This window comes from Schistocerca gregaria, chromosome 4 (genome assembly GCF_023897955.1).
Source record: "Schistocerca gregaria isolate iqSchGreg1 chromosome 4, iqSchGreg1.2, whole genome shotgun sequence".
NCBI lineage: Eukaryota > Metazoa > Arthropoda > Insecta > Orthoptera > Acrididae > Schistocerca > Schistocerca gregaria.
In genome coordinates, this window is record NC_064923.1 from 745,970,920 (window position 1) to 745,998,053 (window position 27,134).

General features: G+C 39.2%; 1 protein-coding gene across 2 annotated transcripts in view; it reads left to right on the top strand.

The window, feature by feature from the left end:
* The window catches only part of LOC126266892 (nitric oxide synthase, salivary gland-like), a 143,473-nt gene extending 116,723 nt beyond the window's left edge, over positions 1–26,750 (top strand). For both annotated transcript variants that reach the window (XM_049971558.1, XM_049971559.1), the window contains exons 23-25: positions 13,144–13,292; positions 19,317–19,508; positions 24,708–26,750. In XM_049971558.1, the coding sequence (XP_049827515.1) occupies positions 13,144–13,292; positions 19,317–19,508; positions 24,708–24,815 (449 nt within the window). In that variant the 3' untranslated portion in view covers positions 24,816–26,750. The remainder of the gene's footprint in view (positions 1–13,143; positions 13,293–19,316; positions 19,509–24,707) is intronic.
* Positions 26,751–27,134: the final 384 nt, after the last annotated feature.

Below are 27,134 nucleotides of genomic sequence, written 5' to 3' on the forward strand. Positions count from 1 at the left end.
TATCCTGTGGAAGTTCAATGTTACAATTCCAACAGTGTGTTTTCCAAGATGTGGCAGGCAGCTTATTATTTTCATAATCATTTTACACATTTGATGGGAAAATCAGAGAAATCTGAGCTCTTATCGAAGCCTACCAACAGTCATTCTTCATGGACACCATCCATATATCGAACAGGAAAGGGGGAATGTCATAGTGCCACCAGAAGTACTCTCCACTACACCCTGCAAAGTGGCTTGAAGATTAAATGTGTAAGTAAACAAGTTTTTTTTTTTTTTTTTTTTCGTTAATCTGAATCCCAAACATTAACTGACTACACAAAATACTACTGTTAATTTTTAACAATCGTAGGCCACAAAGTAAAAATAATGTTTTGCCAAGATGACAGAAAAAAGGATCTTGAATGCATTTTAATAGCAACATCTCTTCAGTCATATTGTAAGCAGATTTATCCATCAGTAAATACCAGCATGCATACCAGGCACAGCCAAGATACTGAATGTGCTTACAACTTGTTCAAACAAACAGTTTAATCTCATATTATGCAATTTAAAATGAACATAAATGACCTGCTGGTACCAAAAATAGCTATCCTTGATTGCATATTGAATAAAACACAATATACAAAATTCTTTGAGCTGAATTAGGATAACATGCTAACGAATAGTTAACAAAAAGGTAAACAGCAAGCTCCATTTAGCTTGTTTTGTGCTTAGGAGTAATTCACTCTCACTGGATTGAGACTAGAGTGACGACTCAATTTCCATACTTTTGCCCAATGTTGTCTTATGGAATTATCTTCAAAGGCAGTGGAGCAAAAGAAAACAAATGTAGCTAAAGGGTGCAGTAATAAAACTTTATAAAATACGTACCCAAACATTCTGCTGAGATGTGTTAAAAATCTTTGTGCCCTTACACCCATTTTCCAATACATTAACTGTTTACTGATACTTGTTAGTAATATCAATGTTTCCTCTGAATTAAGAATGACACAACCACGACACATGACAAGATAGTAATTTGTATGTAGACATTACCATGATTCAGAGCAGGTTTTTATGTTCTACTGCATACATTTTAAACCACTGCATAATGCAATATACTGAGAAACATTGAGAATTCAAAATAAAAGATAAGTCATTCTTGTACATATGGTAAATATGTATCTCCCATTGTATCAGTTAATAGGGTTTCTTCGTGTTCCACTCATGTACTTTGCATGCTGTAATTAATCTAATCTTGTCCTCATCACTGCTATGTGAGTGATGCACAGGGGGGTTGTAGTACATTCATGAAGTTACCAATTAAAGCCAGTTCTTGAAAACTTTGTAAGTAGGTTTACATCTATCTTCAACAATCTACCAGTTCAGTTCCCTCAGCACCTCTGTGACACTCAACCACGAGTCAAACAAATCTGTGACCATTCATACTGCCTTTATCTGTATACGTTCAATATCTCCTATTATATTAGAAACAAAGATTCCAAGACTTACCAAGCGGGAAAGTGCCAGTAGATAGGCACAATAAATAAAACACACAAACACACACACAGAATTTCTAGCTTTCGCAACTGATGGTTGCTTCTTCAGGAAAGAGGGAAGGAGAAGGGAAGACGAAAGGATGTGGGTTTGAAGGGAGAGGGTAAGGAGTCATTCCAATCCTGGGAGCGGAAAGACTTATCTTAGGGGCTAAAAAGGACAGGTGTACACTTGCACACACACACATATCCATCAGCACATACACAGACACTAGCAGACATTGCTTGTCTTTCCGCTCCCGGGATTGGAATGACTCCTTACCCTCTCCCTTAAAACCCACATCCTTTCGTCTTCCCTTCTCCTTCCCTCTTTCCTGAAGAAGCAACCGTAGGTTGCAAAAGCTAGAAATTCTGTGTGTGTGTGTTTGTGTGTTTTATTTATTGTGCCTATCGACCGGCGCTTTTTTAATATTTTTAATATATTTTTCCCATGTGGAAGTTTCTTTCTATTTTATTTACAATATCTCCTATTAGTCGTATTTTTTACAGAGCAATATTTTAGACAGAGTCACACAAGTGATTTGTACGCAGCCTCCTTTGTACACTGATTGTAATTTGCCAGTAGTCTACCAATAAACAGAAGTCTACCACCAGCTTTATGCATGACTGCGCCTATGTGAGCATTCCATTCCTTATACCTGCAAAGCATTACACACAGCAATTTGTATGAGTTGGCTGATTCCAGCTGTGACTCATTAATATTAGAGTCACAAGATACTATATTTTTATGTTAAGTGCATATATTTTATATTTATTAATTTTATATTTTTGAACATTTAGAGCAAGTTGACAATCTTTGCACCACTCTGAAATCTTATCAAGGTCTCAAGGAATATTTACGCAGCTTCTTTCAGACAGTACTTCACTATGGATGACTGTGTCACCTGCAAAAAGTCTGAGGTTATCATTAATATTGTCCACAAGGTCATTAACATGCAAATGAACAGCAAGGGTTCCAGCACACTTCCATGGGTACACCCAAAAGTATTTCTACATCTGACAATGACTCTCCACCGATCATAATATGCAGTGTCCCCACTGAAAAATCCTCAATCCAGTCAAACATTTCACTTGATACTCCATATGGTCGTACTTTTGACAATAAGTGTTTATGTTGCTCTCATTGAAATGCTTTTTGGAAATCAAGGAATACTGCATCCACTTGACTGCCTTGATTCAAAGCTTTCAGTATGTCATGTGAGAAAAGTGTGAAATTGGTGTCACATGATTGATGTTTTTGGAATCCATGCTTATTGGCAATGGAGGAGGTCATTCTGTTCGAGATTCCTCATTAAGTTTGAGCTCAGAATATGTTCTAAGGGTCCACAACAAAACAATGTCAAGGACATTGTACAGCAGTTTCGTGGATAACTTCTACTAGCCCCTCTCGTGAAAAGGTGTGACCTGTGATTTCCTCCCGTTACAGGGCATGGTTTTTTGTTCAAGGGATCTACAATATATGATAATTAGAAGAGGGGCTAACTCAGAAAAAAATTCAGTATGGAATGCAATTGGGATTCCATCGGGCCCTGGAGCTTTGTTCCATTTCAATGATTTCAACTGCTTCTGAACACTAATGACACTAACAGTGATTTCACTCATCTATTCAGTGGTACGAGGATTAAATTGGGGCATTCTCCTGGTGGATTACACATGACTATTGTTTTATGAAAGATATGAATGTAGCTTTATAGACATAAAGCTAGCAACAAAGGATAAACAGGGGCTATTAATTTAACTTATGATGCAATTTTTTTTAACTCATAGCTTTCATGTTATATTTACTATCCATCAAGTGTGATAAAAAAGTTAACAGGAAATTTTTTCAGGTATCTTTAGTTATTTATTGACATCAATTTTGTCCCTTTCATAGTAATCCACAGATATAATATCAGATGTAATACACTTTGGCCAGCATTTTTTTCCAATTTCAGAAGCACATCTGCAACTCATTTTTCATTATGGTGTTCAGCTCTTCCAGTAATTCTGTTTTTCTCTCACATTGAGAATACAAAGAGGTCACAGGTAGCCATGTCCAGTGAATATGGTAGCTAAGGCAGCATAATGGTTTTGTTTTTTGGCCCAAGAATTACGATCAACCACTGAGGTGTGAGTGAGAGCATTATTGTGTTGTCATTTCCATGTGTGATTTCATCACAGTGTGGTCATTTTCATTGTATTTCTTCACGCAAATGGTGCATAGCTCCCAGGCAGTATTCCTTATTGACCATACAACCATAAGTGAGGACCTCATGATGCACTCATTGTAATCGACGAAACCAGTGAGAAAAACTTCACACGTGATGGAACTTGTTCAATTCATCTACCTACATAGATACTCTGCAAATCACATTTAAGTAGCTGGCAGAGGATTCATCAAACCATCTTCACAATTCTCTATTATTTCAAACTCATATAACGAGTGGAAAGAACGAACATCTATATCTTTCTGTACGATCTCTGATTTCCCTTATTTTATCATGGTGATTGTTTCTCCCTTTGCAGATTGGTGACAACAAAATATTCTTGCATTCGAAGGAGAAAGTTGGTGATCGGAATTTCATGAGGAGATACTATCGCAACGAAAATGCCTTTCCTTAAATTATGTCCAGCCAAAATCCTGTATCTGTGACACCGTCCCCCATATTTCGTGATAATACAAAACGTGCTGCCCTTCTTTGAACTTTTTTGATGTACTCTGTCAATGCTATCTGGTAAGGATCCCAGAATCCCACACCACGCAACATTATTCTAAAGCAAGACGGACAAGTGTAGTATTGGCAGTCTCATTAGTAGATCTGTTACATTTTCTAAGTGTCCTGCCAATAAAATGCTGTCTTTGCGTAGCCTTCCCCACAACATTTTATATGTGTTGCTTCCAATTTAAGTTATTCATAATTATAATTCCTAAGTATTTACTTGAATTTACAGACTTTAGATTTGACTGATTTATCATGCAACTGAAGTTTAACAGATTCTTTTTAGCACTCATTTGGATGACCTCACACTTTTCGTTCTCTTTTTGGTCTTGGATTTTCAGACGATTTCCATTGGAAAAGACTGAGCCCTGGTTTCAATGTAATACCAACATACCCATCTTTCATCACCTGTTATAATCTTCTTCAGAAGTGCTGTATTATTGTTGACTTCATTCAGCAATTCCTGGGTGGCTCCCCCCACTGGAGGTTCGAGTCCTCCCTCGGGCATGGGGGTGTGTGTCATGCTTAGCGTAAGTTAGTTTAAGTTAGATTAAGTAGTGTGTAAGCTTAGGGACCGATGACCTCAGCAGTTTGGTCCATAAGATCTTGCGACAAATTTCCAAATTTCAAAATTTCCAATTCTTGGGCGACATCTATGTGACATTGGTTTTGGTCAAAGTTCAACAATTTCGGAACAAAATTTGCTGCTATATATTTTGTGCCCAAACCACCTGAAAAAATTTCTTGACATGAGCCAAAGGATATGCCAAAATCATTTGCAAATTCTCTGATGGTGATTCACTGATTTTCCCAAACAATTTCCTTCACTTCTTGCACATTATCATCAGTAATTGACGTGCTAGGGTGTCCAGGGCAGTCATGATCTCCAGTAGCTTCTTGACCCTCTTCAAAACAATTATACCACTCATAAACTTTCTTTTAGCAGTAGCAGATCGACCATAAACCGCAATCAATATTTTGAATGTGGTTCTGCACGTCATTCCATTTTTCGAGCAAAATTTAAAGCAAATTCTTTGATCCATCTGTTTCATAAGCAAAAATTCGCTGAGCACTCAAAACCTCATGTAACCTTTTTGATTGTCAACAATAAACTAAATATTCAAAACAGCTGAAAATGCAAACATACACAAGGAACATCTGTACCAGCAACATACATTTTATTTATTTATTTTTTTATCAGACGTAAACAGCCTGCGAAATTAACAAATTTCCTTTACTTTTTGGTCATATCTCACCTACTGTTTAATAGTTGTTAATCATTAATACTACTCTCTAACAAAGCAGAGGTGGCAGAATGGAGCACTGCTTCATATTAGGTTGGTGTAGATTCATAGTGTTTTTGTTCTGCATGTTGGTATTCCAGTTGCTATAAGTGTACTTATCAACTGTTATTATTATTTGTAGTTCACTGCTGCTATTGTCATTTTGTCACCTGGAGATAGTGACTTGAGCTATGGATGCTAGAAAATGGAATGTCAAGTCGAGAAATCTGAACATTTCTGACAGTCTTCTGTTCGGTTCAGTATAGGGGTGACAGCAGTGGAGGCAGCCAGAAATAAGGGGATAATGTCACTGGACAGAGCACGCCAAGGAAATGGTTTTCTTGTATTAAGGAGGATCATCTTGATACTAATGACTCTCCACATTCAGGAAGACCTCTGCAGTTTGAAGGTTTAAAAGCATCAATCCACCATGATCCACATTATTATACTCTAGAACTGGTAAATGTGATGAACTGTGATCATTCCACCATCATGTGACATCTGCATGTAATGGGGAAGATTCAAAAATCAAATGTTTGGAATAGGAACTGTGGAAAATTGGTATAGGGAATGGTTGGTGTCTATTATGTAGGAGGGGTAGATTACTGATCATAGGATGGAGACTTGCACTGTCAGAGCACACAAAGAGCCACAATGGAGCATCCTGGGTGGTTAGGTTCATGTACTTTAAAAAACATGTGCAAGGGAGGAGTGCAAAGAATGGTGGGGGATGGAAAGAGACAGACTCAGGGGAAAGATTCTGGGATGGACAGAAGGATTAGAGGAGGGACTGGAGATTTTTTTCTGGATTTCTGGAATTCAGTCTCTGTAGCAGAGTTTGTAGGTGGACACATCTGATGGCTGGCAGAGTTTCTCCATCAGGTAATCCCTGCAGTTCACAAGTACAGTGGTGGGGCCTTTGTCAACTGGTAGAATTATATGTTCAGGATCAGTTTTTACGTGCGTGATTGTGGTTCTTCCTGCAGACGTGAGGCTGGTTTCCATTTAAGGAATTTGGGGAATGATGGTGAGACAAGGTTTGAGGTTTGGATATCCTAGAAAGTTAACAGTGGGTGATTTGGGGGGAATGGGGATGGATCACATTTGGATGAAAGAGTTAACTGAGTCAGAGTAGGGTCAGTATTGGTTCTGTATTGAGTTTTATTGGTACAGTTAATGGCAAAAAGAGTGTTACCACATTAGGGGCACGAAGAAAGTCTTTGAAAAGCCCAGTGTGACTGAATTTGGGAGTGAGTCAAAAGGTACAGGCATTGAAAAGGACTGTTACTTCTGTGGTACTGAGGATTTGAGGACTAGTTCATGACTGTGTTGTGGGGCAGTTTAGAATTTGGATTCTGTAGAGTGGCAGGTGCAATTTTTTGAGGGTGTGGATAGATGTAGTAGGTTTGCAAGGCATGGTTTGGTGGTCATGAGGAGATGTGGGGGAGGTTTCATGAATGCTTTTGTAGTGGTGATGGATAATGACAGTCCAACATGTGAGTATAAGGTGAACTGATTGGACAATTTTTTTGAGGTGGTATTGTGCATGTTACTCTAGTTCCGGGAGGACAAGGGTTTTGATCAAGGAAATGGGATGCAGGAATTTAGACTGCAAGGCAGAATATTTTACAAATGGAGTTGAGTTAGTGCAAGGAGATTTGGGCCGGATTTATTTGGTTTTATAGGACTACGTCGGTGAGGGCCACGGACTGACTTAATTTGAACAGACAGAGATCATTCTGAAAGTAGGGGCAGCAGCTGGAGATCAACAATTTGATGATCAGGCCATTTTGGGGGAATTCCACATGGTAGACAATAACAGAAGAACAGTATATGGGACTGGTTTATGGCTAGGGATAGGGATACTTTTTTATATTGGTGCATTTGGAAGGACCAAGGCTCCAATGTGGAGTATAAAAACACACAAAAATACATAAAATAATGTAACACTTCATGGGAAAGTAGTAATGACAAGAACAACATAAAATTGTCTTTAATTTGGGATGAGGTCAAAGCGAAAAAATAAATAAATAAATATACAATAGAGTGGGGCATGGGTCAGTGGGTGGATATGTGTGAAAGGAGAGTGCAGCAGATGTAATGCATTGGGTGAGTCAGTAAGATGCTAGCTTGAATAAGGGAGTAGGGGAAGGGGGATTAGGTGTGTGTTGTAGCAAAACGGGCCTACACTGATACAGCAATACACATGAAAATATGCAAGAATGAAGGCAAGAGATTAATTTGAAGTGCCAGAAATAATATCAGTGAGAAGAATGAGAATCATGAGACACTGCCCATGTACGCTGAAACACATGTATCCATGTGCTGTGTGCAGACAAAACAGTTCATATGGTGATGTATGCAGTACAGTTGTCAAAAATAAAACCTAAGAAAGTACACAACGTGATTAAAAATATCCAGGTACATGGCTGAAAATGACTTCAAGTTCGTGGCGCCCCCCATCGGTAATACTGGAATTCAATATAGTGTTGGCCCAACCTTAGCCTTGATGACAGCTTCCACTCTCACAAGCATACGTTCAGTCAGGTGCTGGAAGGTTTCTTGGGGTATGGCAGCCCATTATTCATGGAGTGCTGCATTGAGGAGAGGTATCAATGTCAGTCAGTGAGGCCTGGCACGAAGTCGGAATTCCAAAACATCCAAAAGGTGTTCTAAACATTTCAGGTCAGGACTCTGTGCAGGCCAGCCCATTACAGGAAATTACAGGAATGTTATTGTTGCATAACCACTCTGCCACAGATCGTGCATTATGAATAGACGCTAACCCATGTTGAAAGATGCAATCGGCATCCCCGTACTGCTCTTCAACAGTGGGAAGCAAGAAGGTGCTTAAAACATCAATGTAGTCCTGTGCTGTAACAGTGCCATGCAAAACAACAAGCGGTGCCAGCCCCCTCCATGAAAAACACAACCACACCATGACATCACCACCTCCAAATTTTGCTGTTGGCACTACACATGCTGGCAGATGATATTCACAGGGCATTCATCATACCCAAACCCTGCCATTGGATCGCCACATTGTGTACTGAGATTTGTCACTCCACACAACATTTTTCCACTGCTCAATCATCCAATGTTTACGCTCCTTACATCAAGTGAGGCATCATTTGGCATTTACCGGCGTGATGTGTGGCTTATGAGCAGCCACTCAATCATGAAATTCAAGTTTTCTCACTTCCTGCCTACCTGTCATAGAACTTGCAGTTGATGCTGATCCAGTTTGAAATTCCTGTATTATGGTCTGGATAGATGCTGGCCTATTACACATTACAACCCTCTTCAACTGTCAGCAGTCTCTGTCAGTCAACAGACGAGGTTGGGCTCTATACTTTTGTGCTGTACGTGTCCCTTCACGTTTCCACAGCACTATCACATCAGAAATAGTGTACCTAGGGATGTTTAGGAGTGTGGAAATTTCACATACAGATGTATGACACAAGTGACACACAATCACCTGACCATGTTCAAGATCCGTGAGTTCTGCAGAGCACCCCATTTTGCTCTCTCACGATGTCTAATGACTACTGAGGTTGCTGATATGGAGTACCTGGCAGTAGGGGGCAGCACAATGCACCTAATATGAAAAATGGATGTTTTTGGAGGTGTAGAGGCAGAAAAAGGCCAACGGCCTTGCTGCAGTGGTGTGACCAGATCGTCTGCCGAGTGCTGTTGGCAAGCGGGGTGCACTCAGCTCTTGTGAGGCAAACTGACAAGCTACTTGACTGAAAATTAGCAGCTCCGGTCTCAGAAACTGACATATGGCTGGGAGAGCGACCCATGCCCCTCTGTATCTGCATCCAGTGACGCCTATGAGCTGAGGATGACCACAGCAGCCAGTCAGTACCATTGGGCCTTTATGGCCTGTTTGGGAGGAGTTTAGTTTAGTTTTTAGAGGCAGAAAAGGAGAGACACTGAGAAGAGTAATGTGACAGAGGATAGGATTACCTTTACACAACCATCCCCAATGGTCATGGCCTTACTGCTACTGAACACTACATTTTCTAATGTCCAACTGACTCCATACCTGCAATTTCTTTCCAGGTCACTGTGGTCAATGTTATCCTCACAGACAGCAACTTCTCCTTTGAAGGAATTATCTACAAACAAATTTGTAGTACAGCAATGGGTACCCGCATGTCACCATCCTATGCTAACTTATTCACGGGCCATTTAGAGGAATCTTTCCGAACAATGCAGAATCACAAACTCTTCATCTGATTCAGACAATTGACAACGAATTCATGGTTTGGATTGAGGGTGGGGACACCCGATCCACATTTGTCCAGAACCTCAACACTTTCATTCTATTCACTTCACCTTGTTCTCTTTGCTAAAAAAGCCACCTTCCTTGATGTTGACCTCCACCTCAAGGTTGACTACATCGGTACCTTCACTTCAACAGATACCATCCATTGCACACCAAGAAGTCTCTTCCATACATGGATGGTCAGTATATCTGTAGTGACAAACGGTCTGCATACAAATAAACCAAGGGTCTCACTGACATCTTTACAGACCGTAATTACCTCAAAACATGTCCAGCAAATACATCTCATTTGCCTCTCTCACCAGTCATGTGTCAGCCTTCACATACAATACTGTCTGGCCACAGAAGGGCACTCCTCCTGTGACTCGGTGCCACTGAGGAGTGGAGCAACTGAGTTACAATCTCTGCTAGTGTTTCAATTACCTCTCATTGTGCCCTGAAATGAGAAATATCCTCCCCAGCCCTCTCACAGTGGTATTCTGCCATACACCAAACCTATGCAATATCCTTCTCCATCCTGTTCCCAACTCCTTGCTGGAATAACATTGCCACAGGCAGAGCTTGAGCAGTAAGCGATTCTGCTGCTAGGCATGTATAGCACAATCCATTGCCAGTTCAGTGTCACCCCTGTGCTGTTGACCTGGCTTGTCACGTTCATTTGCAGTGACTGTTTTTGCTAGTGCTGTTTTGTTCTTGGGTTTTTTTTCTTTATAATGGCAAATTTAAGTCAACAATGTGCAGCAATGCAATTTTGTTTTCTATTTGGTAAAAATGTTGCTGAAACTGTTTTAATGATGAAAACAGATTATCAAGATGATACTATGGGAAAAACTCAAGAGTAAGAGTGGTTTGCTTGATTTAAAAATGGCATGTTGATTGATGACAAACCTCATTCTGGATGTCCATCAACTGCCCGAATTGACAAAAATATTGAAAAAATTCGATAGCTTGTGCTCTCAGACTCTCAACAGACAACTGACCAACTGTCAGACATTAGCGCATTATCTTGGAGCTTGGTTCAGATAATTGTAGAGGAAGATTTGGGAATTTGTGGCAGACAGGAGACTGGTTCTTCCACTATGACAATGCTCCAGCACACACAGCCCTCTCTGTTAAACCGTTTTAAGCATGGTTCTGCTGCCCCACACACCTTACTCATCTGACCAGGGTCTGTGTGACTTTTTATTTCTATGCATGTATAGGGGTGTGAATGGATGCTGATCTGAAGAAGTCAAGAGAAAAATGAGGGAGGAGCTGTCAGTCATGACAGTTAACGATGACTACAAAAAATGTTTCGTATAGTGGAAGCACCGGTGGGACAAATGTATTAGTTGTAATGGAGTATTTTGAAGGGGATATGGTTGTTTTGTAAACAATTTGAAAAATATATAACTTTTAAAAAAGAATTTCTTTTCTTTGGTGGGGGGGATACCACCTCATATGAGCAAGACCTTCCCCATGTATCTTCCCACAGGCATCTACTCAATTTCTGTCACTAAAATCTCCTACTGCATCAAAGACAGGGGCACCTGTCAAATAAGCTATGTGATATATCAAATTAGCCACACCCTCTGTGCTGCAGTTTACGTGGGCATAACAATTCACAAGCTGTTTGTCTGCATGAATGGCCACCACCAAACTGCAGCAAGAAACAGCTGGACCACCCAGTTACTGAACATGCTGCCCAACATGATATGTTTCAATTTAACAACTGCTTCACACCCTGTATTGTCTTAATTCTTACCACCACCACCAGTTTTTATGAACTGAGCAGGTGGAAACTCTTCCTCCAACATATATTTAGTTCCCTTACCCCCTTATAGCCACAGCCTTCACTAGTTCCTATCTTCCACATGCTTAACCCATTTCCTGCTTCCACTCCAGTACTACACATGCCTCCTGTCCCACCAGCTCACCTACATAGTCTACTCCCCTACCCTCCCTTTTCATGTCCTGGCCTAGCCTCCCAATGCTACACTTAGCTGTCCCACCCTGTCGCCACCACATCCATGCACACTCACACTGGTAGCACTAGTATTCTCCCACACCCCTACACCTCACTCTCCTTGCACTATGCCTCTTCCTTACCATCCAACCCCCCTCCATGGAGAAAAGGTGAGGAGTGCCAATCAACAACAACATAATGTAGTCTTCAGTTCAAAAACCTTTCATTCCAGTCACAAGACAGTTAAGATATTCCACTGAGAGTTTTTGTGTGGTAATAAAGCAGAATTAATAGAAAGGCTGTTTTAAACACTACAGTGTTTTATGAGGCATGTTCTTATTGGAGATGGTATGCTGTGACTAAGTCTGCCTGGCTACCTGAATCAATGTTGTTTAAAATATCATGAGGGGAGAGAGCATGTGAGTTGTATGTGATGAATATTTTCAGAATCCATGTTGATTCCTTGGAAAATGTCAATTTGTTCTAGGTAGGTCCTCATATTTGAATTTAGAATAAGTTCTGGAACTGTGCTACCTGTGGAGATGACTAATACAAGATGCTAAATCAATGGACCAATTCTCCTGCTTTATTTGCTCATAGTTAAAATTTGAGCTCATTTTTAAATATAGGCAATGGTATGCTGCTCACAGGATTTATGGATGGTCATAGTCAACAGTGGACCTCAGTCACCTATAAAATCTTTACAGAATTGGAAGGGGACAGTTGAGTCTCTGGGCTTGCTGAATTTTAGTTACTTGAGCTGCTTTTCAACACCACTAGTACTGATTGCTCTATCATTTATCTTCCTTCAAAGATGTGGCTGCTGAATGACAAGAACATTACCTGATTTTATTTTGTGGTGGAAAATTTGCATTTTTTGTTTTCTAGTTATCGTGAAGCTTTATAAATGAGAAGTGTTTCTGGAAACTTCTTCATTAAAGCATCTATTTTCATTTCTGAGTGATCCGTTGCTACCCACCGTATAGCAGATAGGAACAACAAAAAGACTGTCACAAACAAAGCTTTTAGCCAGTAGGGGCTTTGTCAACAATAGACGACGACGCACGCGCGCGCGCGCACACACACACACACACACACACACACACACACACACACACACACACACACTTGTTTATTTACTGAATTTGTGTACCCTACATTTTTTTAAAGAAATACTGTTCTATTCTCTATATTACTAAAAAATTAGTGTCATTTTTTCTCACAGCTTTTAGTAGAAATAATTATTGTAATTTATCTACACAAGGCCATCATGGAATCACATAACAACAGGCAAAATGTGTGAGGGACTATCATAAATTTCAATTAAGTTTCTGAAGTTAGTTAATTTATAATTCAAAACCTTTGTACTGAAATGTCCAAACTGTTACAGGTCCAGAAAATTTTGGGAAAATGTGGCTCTTTTTCGGCTGTCGCCATCGATCACTAGATCTTTACAGAGAAGAAAAGACACGTTTGGTGGAAGATGGTGTACTGGACAAAGTATATCTTGCCCTCTCACGTGAGGCTAATGTGCCAAAGGTAAGAAACATATGTTATCAGATATACAGGACTATTTTTATAGGACTTCTATTAAGGGCTGCCAGGGCTGTAGCTGGGACTTAGTAGATCACATTTTTATTGGGAACCCACATTCAGAAATGTACTATTTGGATATAAAATATGTATGAATAACAGATCACCTTCAAATCTACCGTTTCATGGTATAAACACAGCAGGGACAATGAGTTCTGACCTATCTTCTCTAAAGGAGCCAATGGCATGGCCAACATTTCACGTATTCATTCTTAGGCCCTCTTCCATGTGTCAAAGAGTGTCATCTTAGAAGTCAAGAGCACAGTATATCTGTCAACCACTCCTAGCTGCTGAATGTATCAATTTCTCACAGAACTACAGCTTTTTAGTCAATAGGGACTAACAAGGGCCGATACTTTTCAGTCTTTTTCTTTTTTCATACCATGAAGTGCAAAAGGTGAAACTTTTTTTGTATCCACGTGGTACATTTCCGGACATTGGTTCATTATCAAAACTTTATTAACTAAGAGTGCTCCATAAACCCTAGAAGCCTGTAATAGGAATTGAAGATTCCAAGACTTTTATTTATTGTGCCTGTCTACGGCCGCTTTCCCGCTTGGTATAACAATCAAGCTTCAATGCTTGGTTCTGAATGTATCTGTCAGGTAAACTGCCACTATTGATGGGTCGCAATCTAACTGAATCATACTGTACACCACTATCAGATATGTAATACTGCTACTATGAATAGCAGTTAACAGCCACAACGAATATATAGCATTATGTCTTGTACATGTGTGCTTAAATACACAGAAGAGACAAAAGTCATGGAATAGTGATATGCACATACACAGATGGTGGTACAATCATACACACAAGGTATAAAAGGGCAGTGCACTGGTGGAGCTGTCATTTGTTCTCAGGTGATTCATGTGAAAAGGTTTCCAAAGTGATTGTGGCAGCATGATGGAAATTAAGAGACTCTGAATGTGGAATGGTAATTGGAACTAGATGCATGGGACATTCTACTTTTGAAACCATTAGCAAATTAAGTATTTTAAGATCCACAGTGACAAGAGTGTGCTGAAAATACCAAATTCCAGACATACCTCTCACCACAGACAACAAAGTGGCCAATGGCCTTCACTTAACGAGTGAGAGCAGCAGCGTTTGTGCAGAGATGTCAGAGCTAACAGACAAGCAACACTGTGAAATAACAGCAGAAATAAATGTGGAATGTATGATGAACTTATCCATTACAACAGTGCACATTGTTTGGCGTTAATGAGCCATGTCAGCAGACGATCAACATGAGTATCTTTGCTAACAGCATAATATGTCTGCAGTGCCTCTCCTGGGCTTGTGTCAATATCGGTTGGACCCTAGCAACTGGAAAACTGTGGCCTGTCAGATGGGCCCCAATTTCAGCTGGTAAGAGCTGATGGCAGGGTTCGAGTGTGGTGCTGACTCTATGAAGCCATGGACCTAAGTTGTCAACAAGACAAAGTGCAAGCTGGTGCTGGCTCCATAATGCAGTGGGCTGTGTTTACATGAAATGGGCCGAGTCCTCACATCCAGCTGAACCGATAATTGACTGGAAATGGTCATGTTCGGCTAACTGGACATCATTGGCAGCAATACATGGACTTCATGTTTCCAAACAACGGTGAAATTTTTATGGGTAGCAATGCATCATGTCACCGGGCCACAACTGTTCTGGACAATTCGAGCGAATGATGTAGCCACCCAGACCACCCAACATGAATCCCATGCAGCATTTATGAGACATAATTTAGACATCAGTTTGTGCACAAAATCCTGCACAGGCGACACTTTCACAATTATGGATGGCTATAGAGACAACATGGCTCAATATTTTTGCATGGGGCTTCCAACGACTTGTGAGTCCATGCCATGTCGAGTTGCTGCGTTATGTCAGGCAAAAGGAGGTCTGACATGATATTAGATGGTACTCCATTACTTTTGTCATGTCACTGTATTCCAACTTCAGAAGACAAATACATTAACCCAAACAGATGGTTTTAAATATTACCTATGAGAAGAAGAGGAATATATCAGAGCTGCAATTGAGATTCACCTCATAGACATAGATGATGTGCTGCAGGATGAAAATTAGTTTGTTGGCTAGCTGGAAGAAAAAAGAAAAGAGAGAGTTAGCAACAGAAAGAAAAACAGAGGCTCATCACAGGGATGTAAAGAATTTGGCAAGAATAACAAGTGAAAAAACAGGTTCATAGTAAATGTTATAAAATTGCATAGGTTAATGTAACATGTAACAGAATTGTGAATCAGAAAGGCAAATGGAGGATAAAGAGCAGGATAAGGTGCAAGCACCATTTCATGTAGAAATGATGAAAAACTTGCAGCAGGCACAGAGAAGAAAAAAGTGAACAAAATAACAACAACATGAATGATCTTGTTTATTGTGCTCATTCTGATAGGGTATCATGTTAACTACCTTCATGACAACATATCATCTACATATACCACTAGGGTTAGATAGCAGCACTCCAAATAAATGGTAACAGATTACAGAAAAAGGATCTTTTTTCTGTAAGTCTACAAAAGATACACTGTAACTCAGGGTTTCTTTGCATGATGATACGTTGTATGGGCTTCCAATCATTGATCTGCGATCTTCCATAGATCCCCTCAAGGATGAGAACCTTCACAGACATGGTTCAAGTCGAGGAATACATTAACATGAGACGAAGACACCACAGAAACTTAATCTATATACTATGTAAATAAAAACTATCATGATACAGCTTAATACTGTTCACATTTATGCCATCTAAGCTTAATCAAGTAAATATAAAACAGGCTCTGCAAAATGTACATTTATCTGCTTTGCGCAGTATTCTTACTGCTCACTTCTGCAGACTAAACACCTTGCTTACTCTATGTGCACTGCCAGAGAAGATAATTCCATCAGGCAAGTGGAAAAGAAAACATGCAAAATAAGCTAACAGTAATGTCTTTAGGTCAACAAAATGAGAGATATTTTAAAGGGCATAACACACTGAACTGACCTTCTGATTAGTTTAGTCATGTGTTGACTTCATTTTATCTTGTCATCCTGCTGAACCTTAAGGAATTTTACACTCTGTGCTTCATTCAGTGTCATTCCTGTCTACTTTTGCTGTTTGTTTGAAACTGTGTGTCTGAACTTTTGGAAGCTAAGAGATAATTTCTCCTATAAACCACTTACACATCTGTTCAGCTATCAGCTAAGCTCTGTCTGGCAGGTCTGGGTTGGGATTCTTGATTAGTGTGCTTGTGTTGTCAGAAAACTTTACAGTTCTGAACTGTAATTTAAAGTCAATTGGAAGATAATTTATACAGGTTACAGAGAACAGTGGGTCCAGTACACACCCCATTCTGAAGTTGTATCTATGCCTGAGATATAGTCTTTTTATGAGACCCTCTGCTTTCTATTATAGAAGTACAACTCCATCCAAACAATACAATGCCATTAATGCTGTAATACTTTAGCCTGGTAAGTATTACTTTGTGATTCATACATTTTATGGCTTTGGCAGTGTCACAGCATACACTAACAGCATACACCAACAGCATGATTTTTATTATTTAGCTCTGCCAGTATTTCATTTGTGAAATCTTTTACTGATTTATGTATGGAATATCCTTTACAAAAGTCAAACTGAATGGTGGTTAACAAATTCTGCTCAGTTAAATGAGTCTGTACTCCACCATGGGCCACTTTTTCAAATACATATCCCATTGACTGTTGTGCAGTGTGTGATGTCGCTCCATCCTGTTGAAACCAAGCTTCTTCAACGTTTGGAAAGTTGTTCAACGCAGGTGTAACGAAAGGTCGTAATGTCTCCATGTAACCATCGGCATTGACAATTATTGTGTTTTCCTGTTCATTTGCGAAAAATCTACTTTCTGAAAATCCCATGTGACGAAGCACCACACCATACTGTCACTTTACTATCATGTAAAAGGTGATCATGCACGTCATTAGGATCTGTGTTTGCCCAGTAATTGTAGTTATGTTTATTCACATAACCTGCGAGATGAAAGAGTGCCTCATCTGACATCCACAACTTGTTTAGAAATTCATCATCATTGTTTACTTTTGTTATCATTTGTTGACAGAATCCTAATCGTAACTGGCAATTGCTGTCCTTCAATTGTTGCATCATCTGTAGTTTGTATGGATGAAATTTTAAATAAAGCTGAAGAATTCTGCAAACACTCTCCTGGGACATTCCAATCACTGCTGCTTGCTTATGAATTGAACACCGTGGGCTCTGTAAGACAGACTCGCATACAACATCAATGTTTGCTGGATAACGCACACTTCTTGGTCATCCTGTTGGTTTCTTCTTGAGTGCAGGTCCAGTCTCTTCAAAGTTATTAATCCAACATTTTATCGTGTGTTTGGACGGAATGGCAACATGACTTCCTAAATTATAAAAACATCAAAACTCCCTCTGTGCCGCTACCAAACTATCATTGTTTTTATAAAACATTTTTATGGCTAACACACACTGTTGTCTGTTTCACTAATCCACTATTACTGAAATGGCAGACTGTTTACTCACTAACTGTCATGAACCCGCAGTGCTGCCACCTGCCCATGGCTGGCACTACTCATTTCAAATATTCCCATTATTCTGTGTCACCCTGTATGTGCGTACATAGTATAAAAACCACCTATGACTGACACAATTTTCTTTTTCTTATGGTCCATACTACCTAACACACAAACTACTTTCAAAGTGTCAAAATGTACTAGAACAAATAAAATGTCTATAAAATGTGCCACATTGTACAACATGCCCAGTCGCAATCCCTGAAATCCATCGCCCACGGTCTCTGGCCTGCTGAGGAACACTGCAGTCCTGGGTCCATGGATAAACGATGAGAATCTGCTGAATATACACCACACATAAATGGACCTGATCTGCGGGCAAATTGGTGAGACTAGATCCGACAGGCAGGGCCTGCACATTAGCGGGAACCGAATGGCTTCAGATCGGTGGACCTGAGTTATTACAGATATCCACAGAAACGGCCTCCGGTTTTGGCCCATTGTGGATATCCACTCATGTGGCCAACTATTGAGAAGCCACAGACAGCATGTTGATGAAATGAGACTATGGTGATCACTCCATGCAGCTGATAACTCGTTTAAATACTCAACAATAATGAACAATAAAGAAGACAGGCAGCAACTCACCCCAAAGATGATTGCTGAGCCACAGACAGGCATGTACAAAATACAATCACACTCACAACTAAATTTTCAGCCATAGCTTTTGTCAGAGAATGAGAGCACATGGACATTCACACAATCATTCAGACACAACTCATGCACAAATGACCACCGCTTCTGGCCGCAGCATCTTCAGTCTCTGAGAATTGGATCCAAACAAACCACTCCTCATGCCTCCCTGTGGCTGCTGCTAAGATAGTGGGAAGAAGTGGTGGCAGCACTGATTGCAAGCTGAGGGGAGTGGTAGGAAGAGAAGAAGCAGTAAGAATGAGGGAGAAGGGGAGCGATGCACATACTCAGCTGCATCCAGTCAACGACGATGCATGACACTTCAGTAAATAAGTCATTTCATCTACTGGGACAAAAATGAGATTTTACCAGTGTTTTCTTTCTTTTTTCCAAATTTTTCTGATATTTCCCTGATGTGTTTGAAACTCCTTGATTTCCAGAACCTGTGGTAACCCTGGTATGTGAGACTTCTTTTTATTACATTTTCACGAATCCCTGCTTTAGTGATGTAATTTCTCCTTCATATTCTGGTGTACCATTAAACACAAATCATTTGATGGAATAGTTCATGGGTGAAAAGCCAGATGCCAGTACCCAGGGGACACTGACATCCGGCTATTTACCCGTGAACTATTTCATCATGAATTACACTGGGATATGTTGAAGAATAACATCACATTTTATTTATATGGATGTTTCATTATACCTTGAATATTATATGATTTTCACAACTTTTCGTGTCTTTGTTTCAGACCTATGTTCAAGACCTGCTTCAAAAAGAGGCTTTTGAGATTTACAAGAAAGTTATGGATGAGGATTGTCATTTCTATGTCTGTGGTGATTGCACAATGGCTGAAGATGTTTATCAGACAATGAAGAAAATTATTCAGCAACACAGCACAATGACAGATGGAGAGATAGAGAACTACATGGTGAAAATGAGGGTATGCTGATCAACTTTGTATCTCCTAGAGCAGGGATGGGCAATTGTTTTGGCTCGGGAACCACTTTGTGAAAGTAGAGATTAACAGAGGCCACACCTTTTAAACCAATTGCATGCTTTAGTTAACTAGGAATTTTAGAACAGGGTATAAATTGTCACATAAAATTTTCGACTGCCTTAGCGGACCGCCAAAAAACTGCATGCGGCCCGAGGGCTGTTATTTGCCCACACCTGCCCCAGAGTTTCTTTTTTATTACATCTCTGAGTGAGAGCAAATGGAATTTATATACTGCATTACAAAGAGAGCACATTTACGAGCTGTTATGACAAATTCTTAAAATCCAACTCAGTATATCTAGCAGTTTTCACAGAAAACTGTAGTAATCATATAAACTCTCTTACTTCCAGTTTTTGTAATGGTTATTTTTGTAGGCCTCAGGTACAGACAGGAGTAAGATGCGCATATGGAGAATGGAATCAAAAGTTCCTCTTAATGTTGGATTATGAAAGATGTGATGTATAGGAAAAAAAGCTGGTAGGTGCCCAGCATCATAGGAAGTAACAGGAGGCAGACAGTTGGAACATTAAGTCAGATCATGATACATTTTTGGGGAATGATTTCAAGGCAGGGAATGAGAATCGTGTGTACTCTGTGTTTACCCCAGGGGGAATAATTCAATATGCTGAAGAGGCTGTCCTAAATCCAAATGAGGTCACTTGGGCAACCAGTTTCAGTTCCATTTCAGAACAAATGATGCCTGTTACCTGGGTTCCAAGATTATAGTAGGTTCTTTTAAAAGATTATTTCAAATGAAGTAGAAATACAGTCTGTAAACAGTAAGTTATGGACAAGATACACCGAAAGTTTCGGTAAATTTGTATTAGCTACAAAACTCACCTGCAGAAGTAGCTAAAAACTTCCAAGAAAATTCATTAATTATTTCAGAATAGCTGTAGGAGACTTTAAACACTTTGAAAATAAACTGAACACATTACTATTATTCAAGTGGTAGACAAATAAAAATACCTGCAAAACTGTTCAAAAAGATTTCCTTGAAAATTACAAGGAGAATATATTTCAAACATTCACCCATAATAGAAATATTGTAGGCCTACTGTTAAAAAACACATCTTACCTATTTGAAAAGATTTTCACAGAGACTGGAAATAGGCTGAAAAATTTAGTTGTACAGTAAATTAGGTAAGCAGCTCATCTCCTTTACCAAAGAAGAGTTACAGTTCTTTAATCTAGGTGCTGTACATTTTCAGGAACTGTAGGTGCAGATTAAGTGAATAGTTCTAAAGCTTGCTAAAAACGTATACGAGACAATTATTAATTTCCATCTGTTGTCATTCTAATGAACAAGATCTGTTATAAATAAGCTTCAGGTGTGATTCATATTCTGTCTGCCAATATCAGATCACTAATTGGCAGCATCTACAGTTACGGAGCATACCACATCCTTTCCCAATATGGTGTGTCATCTAGTAGCCAAACTGTCAAAACCCTGAAAGTATGCTGCACTGAACACCAGAAACACACACATTGAGGGCTACCATACAAATCAGTGTTTAGGGAACTGTGGTTGGGCACTCCATTAAGGATCTGATCAAGGCCTATAATTTTTAATACTCACTAAGCCATTGGAATTAAAGCTGCAGATAACCTTATTTAACTGCAACTCAGGGCACCACCTCAGCAAAGTCTGGTATATCATCTCTAATCTGCTTAAAAAGTAATGTCATGATCAGAATAACAGAATGCATGGATTGGTGACACACTTGTGAAGGGGATGACGGATGCCCTGTTTATAATGAGTGGTCAAACCAGCCTCCTGACATTAGCCTTTGTGTGCCTACCTCCAAAATATTATTCATGTTTGCAATCATGATCTGATATACACCGGAAAAAACTAAAGAATCCCTATAGAGGACCCCACTATTTATAGCTTAACTTTGTTCTAGGGCAGAATCTAAGGACCCAACATATTCACCTCTCTGTATATACAACAATGTCAACTATTGAAAACGTAATAAGCAGTTTGAATACAATTTTTTTCAAGCATTTTAAAAAGGAATAAATACTATCCCCAAAAATGGTTTCCCAAAAACATTAATCTGCAAGTCATTGTTGCTGTTGCCCTCTTTGCTTCTAAAACTAGTTTGATATGCTTATCTGTAATGTGCGAGTTTCTTTGTAAGTCATTTCTTCATGTCTAAATAACCTATAATTATAATAATGCGGGTAAGCATGAAGCTGTATTTTCAGTGAGAACCAAGTATTTTAATGGGTGTTTTGATATATTTCACATGATTTAGATACATTTTGAACACTACACCATAAACTAGTAACAATAAATTAGCTCACGAAAATCAAGCTGCGGAGCTATGGGGTATCGTCTCAGTTGTGCGACTGGATTCATGATTTCCTGTCAGGAAGGTCGCAGTTCGTAGTAATAGACGGAAAATCATAGAGTAAAACTGAAGTGATATCAGGTGTTCCCCAGGGAAGCGTCCTGGGACCTCTACTGTTCCTGATCTATATAAATGACCTGGGTGACAATCTGAGCAGTTCTCTTAGATTGTTCGCAGATGATGCTGTAATTTATCATCTAGTAAGGTCATCCGAAGACCAGTATCAGTTGCAAAGCGATTTAGAAAAGATTGCTGTATGGTGTGTCAGGTGGCAGTTGACACTAAATAACAAAAAGTGTGAGATGATCCACATGAGTTCCAAAAGAAATCCATTGGAATTCGATTACTCGATACATAGTACAATTCTCAAGGCTGTCAATTCAACTAAGTACCTGGGTGTTAAAATTACGAACAACTTCAGTTGGAAGGACCACATAGATAATATTGTCGGGAAGGCAAGCCAAAGGTTGCATTTCATTGGCAGGACACTTAGAAGACGCAACAAGTCCACTAAAGAGACAGCTTACACTACACTCGTTCGTCCTCTGTTAGAATATTGCTGCGCGGTATGGGATCCTTACCAGGTGGGATTGACGGAGGACATCGAAAGGGTGCAAAAAAGGGCAGCTTGTTTTGTATTATCACGTTATAGGGGAGAGAGTGTGGCAGATATGATACACGAGTTGGGATGGAAGTCATTACAGCATAGACGTTTTTTGTCGCGGCGAGACCTTTTTACGAAATTTCAGTCACCAACTTTCTCTTCCGAATGCGAAAATATTTTGTTGAGCCCAACCTACATAGGTAGGTATGATCATCAAAATAAAATAAGAGAAATCAGAGCTCGAACAGAAAGGTTTAGGTGTTCGTTTTTCCCGCTCGCTGTTCGGGAGTGGAATAGTAGAGAGATAATATGATTGTGGTTCGATGAACCCTCTGCCAAGCACTTAAATGTGAATTGCAGAGTAGTCATGTAGATGTAGATGTAGATGTAGATGAAAATCAGTTTAGAAAAAACCTAGAAATGGATTTTAAGATAGTACAGGGTGACATGGAATAATAAGAATGTTTGAAATGAGTAGTGGCAGCCATGGGCAGGTGGCAGCACTGTGGGTTCAGTTACCAAGTAAACAGTCCACCACTTCAGTAATTGTAGAACGTACAACAGTATGTGATAGCCATAAAAATGTTTTACAGAACTATGATAGTTTGGTAGCAAAGCAGAGGGAGTTTAAATGTTTTTATAATTTAGGAAGTCATGTTGCCATTCCGTCCAAACACATGATAAAATGTTGGATTAATAACTTTGAAGAGACTGGACCTGCCCTCAAGAAGAAACCAACAGGATGACCAAGAAGTGTGCGTTATCCAGCAAACATTGATGTTGTATGCGAGTCTGTCTTACAGAGCCCACGGTGTTCAATTCATAAGCAAGCAGCAGTGACTGGAATTTCCCAGGAGAGTGTTTGCAGAATTCTTCAGCTTTATTTAAAATTTCATCCATACAAACTACAGATGATGCAACAATTGAAGGACAGCAATTGCCAGTTACGATTAGGATTCTGTCAACAAATGATAACAAAAGTAAACAAGGATGATGAATTTCTAAATGAGTTGTGGATGTCAGATGAGGCACACTTTCATCTCACAGGTTATGTGAATCAACATAGCTACCATTACTGGGCAAACAAAGATCCTAATGACGTGCATGATCACCCTTTACATGATAGTAAAGTGACAGTATGGTGTGGTGCTACATCACATTGGATTATCAGAAAGTAGATTTTTCACAAATGAACAGGGAAACATAATAATTGTCAATGCCGATGGTTACATGGAGACATTACGAACTTTAGTTACACCTGCATTGAACAATTTTCCAGACGTTCAGGAAGCCTGGTTTCAACTGGATGGAGCGACATCACACACTGCACGACAGTCAATGACATATGTGCGAGAATGTTTGGCAACCATTTGATCTCACAATTCGCTAACATTCCCTGGCCCTCTAGATCGCCAGATTTATCTGTTTGTAATTTTTTCTTGTGGGGTTACCTCAAGAGGTAGATCTACACGATTTGACCAAGAACCCTGGATGAGTTAAAACAGAGAATTCGGGATGCAGTTCACAGTATCCCAGCTGAGATGCTGCAGCTGTCAGGAGGAATCTCAACAGCAGGTTTCACAAATGTATTCATACAGGAGGATGCCATCTAAAGGAAGTAATGTTTACAAAATGATAAATACCATCAATGTTTTGTAAATGGCAAAGTTGTAAGGTTTCACTTACTATGAATGAAATGTCTTACCTCTGCCACTTCTAGTTTTATTTGATTGTGTAAATGTTCCCATTTTTCTGTGTCACCCTGTATTTCTGGTATCGGCCATTGCACAGACTGAATGCCTGCCACAGGTGACTGACTGACTTAGTTGTTAGGGGCACTATGGCTGCACAGCACTGTGTTCGCACAGCGAGAGCACCACATGAGTACAGTGGCCAATAGCATTGTAAGTGGCTGGTATATAGGCAGCTGTCCAGCCACAGCCTGTCGCTTAGGGCTCACACTTGACACTGATATATCTATCTTCGCTGCACTAGGACTGCTTGTCCTTGCTTGTCACCCGGTTACCCTCTTTGGATTTGTTTCTCTGCTACTATTAGCCTTGTTGTCATCACTGTGCCAGTGGTTTCAGGTATCATCTAGTTGTTTTCTAGATCTGTTGTCTTGACAAATGTATATGAATTATCATGTGTGTGTTTACCACAATGTGTTATTGTTTACAGGATGAGAATCGATATCATGAGGACATCTTTGGAATAACAGTATCAACAGCAGAAGTGAGAAATAGATCGAGGGTGACATCTAGGGTTCACATAGGTGCGCAGCCATAATCTTCTTCTGAAATGTATTTCCAAGTGGAAAAATGAATTATCAATTAAAGATCGCCCAGTCCTTTATGCATAAGGGGGCATTGCTTCCTGCATAGAGGTGTCATTTACAGTGTCTGTGCCTAGGTACATGACATGTCAAGAGGAAGATAAGAAGCAAACTGGAAGTGTATACACAGATTCTGTTGTATGTAACACATTATACTGATTACAGTTAAAACTTCAGTCACAATTCATGCCCAACTTAAAAGTTTGTGTATGCTAGTTTGTCAGATTCCCAATTGTACATTGCATTTGCAGTTACCCTAAACACAACACAAAGCTTTCCTTTATTTTAGGAATTCACAAATCAACATTTAATTTGTGTGTTTTAGTCATACTTTATTTTTTATAATGTTCTTTGCTTGTAAGAAAGATAGACCACATTGTTTTCTTACAGATGTGATGACTATACTGACTGACAATTGTTGAAAAGTTTGCTCCTGCTATTAATATAACTGAGCTACTGGCTCCAAGAGCAGATTTGTTATAATATTTCACATTTCAGCTGACAGTGACAGGTCTGGAACCTTCCTTCAACCTGTAAACATTCTGTCTTAACATTTTCTTGCCACACTACTTAATTGGCAAAATCTTGTTTATTGTGACTATGATGTATAATTCAGTCTCACTGTTTTACATCCAACTTTTATCATATTTATGACTTTAGAATTTTTAATTTTGTTTTCTGTATTTTGGAAACATTTTTGTTCTTTGTACAACACTTTCACAAGCTTCTTAATTTTTAAACACACAGAGTGGTGACAACTTTGTCACTGCCATGTAGTAGGTGTTCCCAGACTTGGGGTGGGGGGGGTGGGGGAGGGGGGGGGGGGAGTGTGCAGGATTTTTGCTAATAAGGAAAGCTTCATGTTTTTGTTTGAAAACATTTCTAAGCTTACAACTCATTGAAGAATTGGCTCATCACTGATCACTATGACAGCCTTTGCTGTAAGACCAAATTTACTTTTGTTAACTACATCCTAGGAGGTAGAAGAGGCTTCCTGGCTTAAAAATCACACCATACCTAACTTGAAAAACAATCACATATAAGTCACTCAATTTCACACCATAATTATAATAGTTAACAACCGGCTCATTAAAATATACACACTCCGGTACTAGATGCAATATTTCTTGGCACCATAATTTTACTTAAGTATGTTTGTTTCTTGTGAACCATCAGTGGTACATCTACCACTATCTGGAACCCCACTCTGTAACACTAATTCCCTTTATTTTGTTTCCAAGTACTATTATGATGAATTACTTATGCAAATAAGGCATACAGGAGCAAAAATTGATGATATTATTTCATTTGGTTATGGGCTTTTACAGGTATTGCTAGTTGACAAACGGTTGTCAGATGTCTGAAGTGCAATTGTTTTAGTGAAGCTGACTGTGATATCTGTAAAGTATAACGTCATGTCATAGGTTTTCAATGATAATAAGATATGGGAGAAAATATTAAATCTAGTGTTAGTACAAAGGTTCTATAAAATACCAAGAGGCACTGAAGCTTAAAATGTCCATATAATGGGCAGATCATTATGACTATTAGCAAAAATTAATGATTCTCCCAAAGTTCTACTTTGTGACACAGTTCTTTTAAATGCTCATGCTGTGTGAAGTAAAATAAAAAACAACAGTTCCTTTCAAATTATTAGTATGACTGACTGAAGGTGATACATCAGAATAGCTGTAGCACTTCCTGTTACCAGAGATTGAAGTCTGACTGCACTGGAATTCCAGTTTCTATGTATCCAATTATATAATTATGTACCTTTATTTATATTCATTACATTTTAGAAGGAATTAGCTTGAAATGGGTAAACTGTGTTTTAAAATTATTTTTAATATGTTGTCACAAATGTTAAAAATAAATCTATTACAGAGATCTTCATGCTTTTGCATTTTTCTTTACCAATAAGAAAGCTAATAAGTACTGAGTTCATGTGAAACATTAGTAAAGTTAGCCTGTCTTGTTGTCCATGTGGATCAATCACAAACACTCTTGTTTGTAATCAAGGGGTCCACATAAACCCCAACATGTTTAGCAACACCTTTTCCTGTGAAAATATATACTACATATAAAACAACACTTTGTTGTTTACTACAATAATGGGAATTACTGGGAACAAAATTGAAAGGAGGATAGACCAAAATTAAATTTCATCTTAAAGTTCTGAATGGTGGCCAGGCACATAAAGACCTGAAATGATATCTTGCTGAACAATCAACCAGCAGCTCTGCTCAACAGTGAAAAGATGTGACACACAAAGC